This window comes from Humulus lupulus, chromosome 8 (assembly GCF_963169125.1).
Source record: "Humulus lupulus chromosome 8, drHumLupu1.1, whole genome shotgun sequence".
Classification (NCBI taxonomy): Eukaryota; Viridiplantae; Streptophyta; class Magnoliopsida; order Rosales; family Cannabaceae; genus Humulus; species Humulus lupulus.
The window spans coordinates 32,497,990-32,506,489 of NC_084800.1; the positions used below are offsets into that span (position 1 = coordinate 32,497,990).

An 8,500-nucleotide genomic window follows, 5' to 3' on the forward strand; every position below is an offset into this window, starting at 1 on the left:
AGTCTATATGAAGCTTCCTCCAGGTTTTGGGTCTTCTCAACCTGATATGGTGTGTCGTCTTCGAAAGTCCTTATATGGCTTGAAGCAGGCATCGAGGTGTTGGTTTTCCAAAATTGTCACTGCTTTAAGAGAGTATGGCTTTCTACAATCCTATGCTGATTATTCTCTCTTTACTTATACTAAGGGTGATACTCAAATCAATGTTTTGGTGTATGTTGATGATTTAATTATATCTGGGAATAATTCCGCTGCTTTGAAGATCTTTAAGAACTATTTAAGCACGTGTTTTCATATGAAGGATCTCGGGGTTCTTAAATATTTCCTTGGGATTGAGGTAGCTCGAAGTCCTGATGGTATATTTCTTTGTCAACGAAAGTATTCTCTTGACATCATTTCTGAGACTGGTGTTCTGGGTGCTAAGCCCGCATCTTTTCCCATTGAGCAAAACCATCGGCTTGCTCATGCTTCAGGAGATTCTTTGTCCAATCCGGAACCTTATCGTCATTTGGTTGGTCGTTTGATTTACTTAACGGTCAGTCGTCCTGATTTGGCATACTCTGTTCACGTTTTATCTCAGTTCCTACAAGAACCAAGACAGGAACATTGGGAAGCCGCCTTGCGTGTTGTTCGCTATTTGAAAGGCTCTCCTGGACAAGGAATCTTGCTTCGTGCTGACAGCTCTCTTTCCTTGACTGGTTGGTGTGATTCTGATTGGGCAGCTTGTCCTCTTACTCGTCGCTCTCTCACGAGTTGGCTTGTGTTTCTTGGTCATTCCCCGATTTCCTGGAAAACCAAGAAACAACCTACTGTGGCACGTTCTTCGGCAGAGGCTAAATATCGCTCTATGGCTTCTCTTACTTGTGAATTGAAATGGTTGAAGGGTCTTCTCCTTAGCTTGGGGATTCAACATATTGATGCTATTGGGCTATATTGTGATAGCCAGTCGGCTTTACAAATTGCTCGGAATCCAGTCTTCCATGAACGAACAAAGCACATTGAAGCAGACTGTCACTTTGTTCGTGATGCTATCCAAGACGGCACTATTCTTCCTTCTTATGTTCCTACAACTGTTCAACTTGCGGACATCTTTACCAAGCCTTTGGGGACCCATCAATTTCAGTTTTTGCTTTCCAAGTTGGGCATTTATGATCCTCATGCTCCAACTTGAGGGGGGTATTGAGATATTATTGAGATATTCTCTTAATGTTTTGTATATATGGATAACCGCGAGTTTATGAATTAGATTAGAATTACAGCTCTAGTTTCCTTTTTTTCTAGTTTCCTGTTTTCTATTCTTTTGTATATATATACGACTAAAATATATCAATAAAATTAAGCCATTCACGATTTATTCAGTTTGACACACTTATTTTATAGAGCACACAATGACGTATCATGCCTTTATATCATTCAAATATATTAAGGTTTGTGTAGTTTAAATCATTGTATTGTATGCATTTTGAGTGTGTGACTATTCTTACTCTTGTATTAATTTTATATTTGGTAACTTTAAACATTTAGAATTTTAAATATTTAAATTTATTCAATGACATGTATTTTAAATCATTTATTATTTATTTTTATAAACATTAACTTAGTTGCAGTTCTAGTTTTAAAATATATTTTTTGTTTTGTATATATTTTGTAATCAAATTATATGTTACGTTAATTATTGGTGCAAGGGTATGGTTGTACAGAATTTCTTTCTTTTCAATTTATGTATCACTATTTTTCTTCAACAAGTCCAAAAAAAAACTATACAGATAATATTTAATCATAGAGATAATATTTTTATATCCAAAATTGAAATCAGGATTTAAACAGTAAAAAATTGTATTAAATTCTTTCACATTTGACTATTATTAATTGATTGTCCATACACCTTATTAGCCTTAAGTACAAAGGTTGTTACATAATTTACGTCTTCAGACCAAAAAAAACTTGGAACAACCTACCTAATCAAGGTCAAGGAGGCAGCACTACTTGTTGGCACAATATTAGATCCGAGATGGTCTTTCCATGGCGATCGATTCTTCTAGAACAGTTGACGCCACCATCTAGTATGTTCCTAACCACAACATTCAAAGAATGAATTCCTTTAACTTCATAAACTTCTACCTTAACATGTTCATTCACCCATTTATCCCTCTTGTTGATGGCATCCAACTCCAAGTTGAGAAATGAAGAGTTGTTTTGGAGAGCCGAGACTACACCCTTAACCCACCCAGCTGTTATGATCAACTTCAATCTCTCGATGTCAGAAGGGAAATGTGGGATAATGGAAAAGTTTAAGTCATTCCCTTTGTCTCCAGCCCTGCTATGTGCTATGTCATAGAGTGGAATTTTTCGGCCCGCAGGAGCAGGAGAGATGTCACTTTCAGAAAATGAAACATCTTCTACTGATCCTTGAGAAACTGGAATTTTAATGAGGTTTTCATGGCTAATTCTTGGAGAATTTGATTTTGTTACAGTGCGCTTTATGGATGTCTTCCAAGCAACATGTTCACGATTGACCTGAATGACCAAAAACAGAGAAACACAACTCAGAAGTTCATATTGTGGTGTGCAAAGAGGACAGATTAAACACTAATTTTGGAAATCGATGGTGAGATAGATGATATAGTATAGAGAGTACCAGTTGTTTTTCAAGAATGACCTCTCTCTTGTGTCCAACACTGCAGTCAGTATAGAAAAAAAAAAATCAGTGGAAATAGATCAATCACAACAATCGGGGAATAGAAAACACATAATATAAAGGTGAATACAGCAAGGTCAATCTCTATTAAATATATTAAATATATCTTCGATTGTATATTTAGGAAGGCACCACTAATCAGTAAATAACTAACTTCATGAGCTCTAACAGCAATTCAATCTACAACATACAACTTATCATTCGGTTTTTAGCACAGGAAACCAATTATTATGAAAATAAAGAACCAAAGATTTATTGCATCTAGAGATGAATCTATAATCACCAAGGAATGTGTAAGCTCATTGAAACGCTAGTAACTTAGAAAATAGGTTCAGAAGCTGATAAGAACTTGACCTGATACCACCACCACCAGCTGGTCCATTGGTATATAATGCTGTAAAGTCTCTAGTAAATTGGACTGCATGTTCTTTCAGCTCAAATAATCCATCCATACGCAACCTTACATCATTACTAGCAGCTGAAGATGAAGCGTCATCACCAATGCTAGTTGCTTTCAGACTATCGACGCCAATTATATAAGAAAATACAGAACTGTTGATGCCAGGCAATATTTCTTCCAACCATGATCTGACCTAATAAAACATCAAAAATAGATTAATACAATGACAAACACTCAAAAATTCATTTTTCCCCTCATTTGAATAGTCTTATTATATAATAAATAAATAGCCGTGGCAAAATCTTAAAACTTATCCACCAGGAATTCGGCAGCCTTTGCACGTTTAACACATTCATATCCTCCATAAGATATCTCACCCCATCCTTTCCAACCACAGTCCTGAAAATTTTGACAACAGCACATTAGTATAACCACAGACCAAGGAACAAAAAATGGTTTTCAATACAGAGCGAAAATATGGTTAATGTTAACTGTTGACGGAAAGAAAGGAGAGGGGAAGATCACAAGTCACAGGAGAAATATATGCTTAAATAGTGAAGGCAAACACTGTGATAAAAGGTTAACTCCTTCCTGATAGCATAATCTTAGGGAATATGACGCTGGCTAAGATGGTGAAAAAAAACAATAGCTTGAGCACTTCAAATGACTTAAATTTAAACAAGCACAGAGACATTCCAAACATGTAGGCCAATGATGCAATAAATGTAACCAATTACACTGGATATGGTATTAGTGCTAAATTAACCAAGAATCGATTGCATTGACTAACACCGACATTCCTTATTTTATAAGAACACAGGCTATTAGTACCACCAAAGGATAACGATCTTGGAACTTATGAGCAGTCTTTGACCAAAGCAAGCGATAAAAGATAAGAGTTGCTCCCATATTTGCATAGACTATTGAAATCAAGTTATTTCAATGGTAGCAATAGAAAGATGAGCTCTCTTTAGTGATTAAATATGCACCAGAGCTCCAAATAAAACTTTCAAGCACAAGCATGGTACACAGAGAGAATAAACCTCCATTTGCTGCTTATTTATTACATAATGAATCAGCCAGAAACATTAAAAGCATCACCTTTGGAATCAATTGCAAGAGTTTTTCAGGGACCGAACCAGCAGAAGATTTTGCTCCAACACAAAGAACCTTGCAACTTGACAAGGGAGAGAATGAAACATTCTGAAGATCAATAATCTGCATTTAAGGACAAATAGATAACGATCTCAGTCAATTATTGTTCTCCCATTTCATTCGGAATAGAACTATACGAACACAAACTTACCACATCAGGGGTGACATAGCTACTGGGGTCCCCAATTTCGTACAGAAGTTGTTGAGCACAAGTACTGAAATTTAAGACCCCACCACTATGTTCTGCCTTTGCTACGCATACTCTTCCATCAGAACTTATTTCAGCATAAGGATGTGACAAATCAAGGAGCTGAGACATAGACATGTCCCGATATTTGTCACCTAAAAGAAACAAATACATAGCACTATGACCATATATATATTTATATAAGAAGCATTGTTGTATAAACAATAACAAAAAAGAAGAAGTTACACTTTTGCCTTCAAAGCCCCCTTTTTTAACGTTGATTAAACTAAATTTACAAGTCACCTGGATGCATGAAGTATCCCCCAGTAAGTTGACAACCACACTCCAGAAGATGGCCAGCCAGAGACCCCTGTGCTAGAAGTTCTAAATTGTCCCAGTTCCAACCCAGTTCATATATCTATTCATACAACAGAAGAATCCTTTAGAAATTATCCTGTCTAAATCAAACCATGACACAATTAGTAAAGCAAAATTCTAGTTATGTTGCTCACAATCAAGAGATGTGATGAAACTTTTAGGTAAAATTACCCATTCAATGATTTCACTACCCAACATTACAACCTTTCCAATAACAGTTTTACACAGATGGATAAGAAAGGAAGAAACATTGCTGCTTTTTATATTTTTATAAAGCAAACCTTTATTTTTACTTGGCAAACTTGGAAATATCTTAAGAGTAATTAATTTTACATGAGAATAAACAAAATGCATACCATTGGCGCCAAAAATAAGGCAGCATCTGCAACACGAGAAGTTATGACTACATTAGGTTGGTGCTTTTCCAAACATTCAACAATGGGAGCTGCTCCAAGATATGTGCTAATACCCTTCATCAATCATACTAAAAAGGTAAGGTCCAACATCTCAAAAGACCACATAAAGTTGACAATACTATAAATTGCTAATGGGTCACAATCTTAATTTACAACAAATAGGTATTTCATGACCAATTTGCAAAAGGGTACCACAGACTGGTACAGCTAACATTTTACAGTGAAAGAAACAGGCACAATTATATCAAACTTTAGAGCTGCAAATATTATTTACCAATCAAAGTTACAATTAGAGGTAGTAGAACCTTACACCTTCCATGCTATGTGATTTCTCAAGAGGTGATCTCGAACCTACATAGACAACAAAATGTAAATTTTGTTAAGATATATAGTACTTATTGTTATCCAATTAAAATAAAGACATAATTAAATCATAAAACATTCCTTGATTTAATTGAATGTTGTGTAGCACTTAGTGTTCATAAAATCTTCAACGTATTATCTGCAATTCACCAAGTACCTCCTAAAAGTGACTTGAAATACCTGCTTTGCCAACAGAAACCTCATAAGCAACACCAACAGATACATTCAGTCCCAGGCTGCTGGCTATTTCTACAACTTTTTCCTGTGCACCAGATGGATCCACTGCCCAGAAAAGGAAACAATAGTAAGAAAATTTATCTATAAGACTAATTAAAAAAGCCAAGTTTGCTGATCGCATAGAATTTCATTTTGTACTCTTACTTGCACCCATGTTTGTGATTACGCAAACTCCCCTTTCCATAGCTATAGGTAAAAGCACACGCATCCAATCTGAAACTACACAATCATTGCAAGAAACCACCAGGAGACATCTAGGATTATCAGACAAGTCAATAAGTGTTAATACAAATACAACTGTGGAAACATAAAAGGTCCAAAAGAAAGGAGTTTACTAATAAACAGGTTCTCCTGCAGCAGTTCCTAATTTCTCTCACTTTCACAATTTATTGTTGCCAGTCATTAAGATTCATTGATTATTCCAAAATCTCAAAACTCCAAAAAATGACCAAATAATGGGTGTTCATAGCATTGCAAAGAGATATAAGCTTCAAATGACCATGTATAATAGAGGAAACCAGAGTAAACATTCAAAAAGACTGTAGTCTTCATTTAGATGTTTCCTATGAAATGTAACAATCAAGTTTCAAGAACAGATAAAACTTGTACTAGAAAAACACATCATAACCGCTAAAAGCAACAGAGACTTACTCCTTGAATCGTAACCATCACCTCCTGACACCATAACCTGATACCGATCAGCAAGGGTGCGTTCTGCTAGGCATTCGAGTACAAGATAATTAAGTTCTTTCACTCTTTCAAGCAACTTAAGAGCGCCCAAAATCCTGTCACCTCCAAAGCCAGCTCCGCAGCCAATGTACACCTTGTCCCTTCGTTTTAAGGGATTTTCTCTCTGCAGTTCAACCCCAAACATTAAACACTTCTACTTTATTCAACATGAGATCGAATTTATTCAAAACAACTGAGATTAAAAAACAAAATACCAGCTCAATCACACAGTTATGAATCTCATCTTTGACATGGGTTTCCATATTCAGTGATACTCCCCCTGAAGAAGCTGATTCCATTAGCTAACTCAATAAATTTCTACTAATCAGAATTACCATGCATAACTGATGAAGGTTTTAGTACGACTGTCCTGACTCCTTACAAATACCCGCACATTATAATAAACCCAACATAAGCCACAAATTCCCAGAATTGCTACACAAAATGAAAAGAAATTCAAAATTTTGTCAATAAAACGGAAGTCTCAAAGTTTTTCTAGAACTAATCCAAAGACCCGTTAATTGGGTTTGGGTGTGGCTCAACCTATGAGAAAAAGTACTAGAGATTTATGAATTAATGATTAGTTACAAAGGAACCTTATACTACTACATATTGGATAAACATTAAAATTGAGAAATATGCAAATCCAAAGAAAACCGTAGTTACCTGGAAATTCTGAGGATGGATACAGGTACAGCCCCTGCACATACCCAACCCACAAAGTAGTCCTTTCTATAGTTGGAATACGGTTTTGTCTTTCTTTCGTTAAATTTCAAAAAAGGAATTGGTGGATAACTACGTCTACGTGTATGAAAGAAAAATAAATAATAAATATCATTGGAATTTCAGAAAATGCCAAAAAAAAAAATTGCATTTTTACGTTTTACTCACAACTTTTCGAAAAAAAAAACTTTTTACTCACATTATTACACTATTTTCAAATCAAATTTATATATTTAAATTTAAAAAAAAAAAAAACAGAAGACTTGCGTGAAAACTTGGTTATTGCTTTTTTTTTTTTTAAAAAAAACTCAAGTTTCTATCAGTCATGTTGATATTTTTAAACTATTCATACTTTTAAAGGCGTGAAAACATTTTTTTAAGCTGTATTATGTATATACCCTTAAAAAATATTAAAATATAAAAACTATAAACATGAACAGTTGAACACCACTTCGGAAAGCTTTTACTGAGAATGAATTGCTTGAACTCGTGAGAAGAACATACAGGACAAGGCTATTTATACACATCTCGAGGAACGGTTGAATTAACCAAACACTAAACAAGAAATAGCCCATAACAGAAACTACTGTTGCACTAACTAATTACAAGAATAAAAAACAGAACAAGTAGAAAGAACGTTTTCGTTGCCAACTGTATGCTCTACTTGTATATCCTCAAGTCAACAACACCACACTAAACTATTTACAAAAAAATTGCATGTTCATACTACAGGAGGGAGTGGTGTTGGCCATGGAAGAACAAAAAGGACATCACCATTATAGGGATGGAAGCTAACACAAACATACGATCTATTTGGCTCTCTGTCCTAGTTTCGTGCACTCTCAACTACTCATGAAACCCAGTTTCGGTATCCATCAATTCCCACACCTTCTGACATTAACGCTTAACCAGAACAATCTTCCCTTATTATGTATGACATCACAACCAATTAAATCGCTAGGCCAGTGGCTGATACTGACTACTACTGCTGGCAATGTGACAAAGACTTCCGTCCACATTCCCTTCTCAGAATTAAACCATCAAGAAAACCAAGCTTGTTCTTGACAGACAAGGCTATGGTCATTGCTTGACTCCATGAGGAATAATTGGTGTCCGTGAGAGGTTGAGAAACAAGAATGGTGGCTGGGTTCTCAGAGTGGTGGTTGGGATGAGAGGGGTCATCAATAATGGAGGTCTGAGCGCCATGAGTCTGAGAA

The 8,500-nt window shown here is 35.6% G+C and overlaps 1 protein-coding gene across 3 annotated transcripts; it reads right to left on the bottom strand.

Annotated features, from left to right (window-relative positions):
- Positions 1–1,831: 1,831 nt before the first annotated feature.
- On the bottom strand, positions 1,832–7,368 carry LOC133796688 (uncharacterized). Of its 3 annotated transcripts, none has more exons than XM_062234311.1 (14): positions 7,227–7,367; positions 6,776–6,995; positions 6,483–6,684; positions 5,976–6,050; positions 5,775–5,876; positions 5,542–5,582; positions 5,172–5,285; positions 4,741–4,855; positions 4,402–4,592; positions 4,197–4,313; positions 3,414–3,494; positions 3,050–3,288; positions 2,636–2,675; positions 1,832–2,514 (listed from the first exon to the last, which is right to left on the bottom strand). In XM_062234311.1, exons 2-14 carry the CDS (start codon positions 6,857–6,859, stop codon positions 1,966–1,968), a joined length of 1,950 nt encoding a protein of 649 aa, XP_062090295.1. In that variant the 5' UTR covers positions 6,860–6,995; positions 7,227–7,367; the 3' UTR covers positions 1,832–1,965. The 3 variants fall into 3 exon arrangements, with proteins under 3 accessions (XP_062090295.1, XP_062090296.1, XP_062090297.1); XM_062234312.1 differs by having other exon boundaries at positions 6,776–6,840; positions 7,227–7,351; XM_062234313.1 differs by lacking the exon at positions 3,414–3,494 and having other exon boundaries at positions 7,227–7,368.
- Between the last annotated feature and the right edge of the window lie 1,132 nt (positions 7,369–8,500).

What these genes read in the sequence shown, in the direction of transcription:
- LOC133796688 (XM_062234311.1), bottom strand. Translation starts at nt 6,859, where the DNA reads ATGGAATCAGCTTCTTCAGGGGGAGTATCACTGAATATGGAAACCCAT. An exon ending in AATCACAAACATGGGTGCAA is followed by an intron (nt 5,877 to 5,975) that starts GTAAGAGTACAA and finishes TTTTCTGGGCAG; the next exon opens with TGGATCCATCTGGTGCACAG. An exon ending in GGTTTCTGTTGGCAAAGCAG is followed by an intron (nt 5,583 to 5,774) that starts GTATTTCAAGTC and finishes TTGTCTATGTAG; the next exon opens with GTTCGAGATCACCTCTTGAG.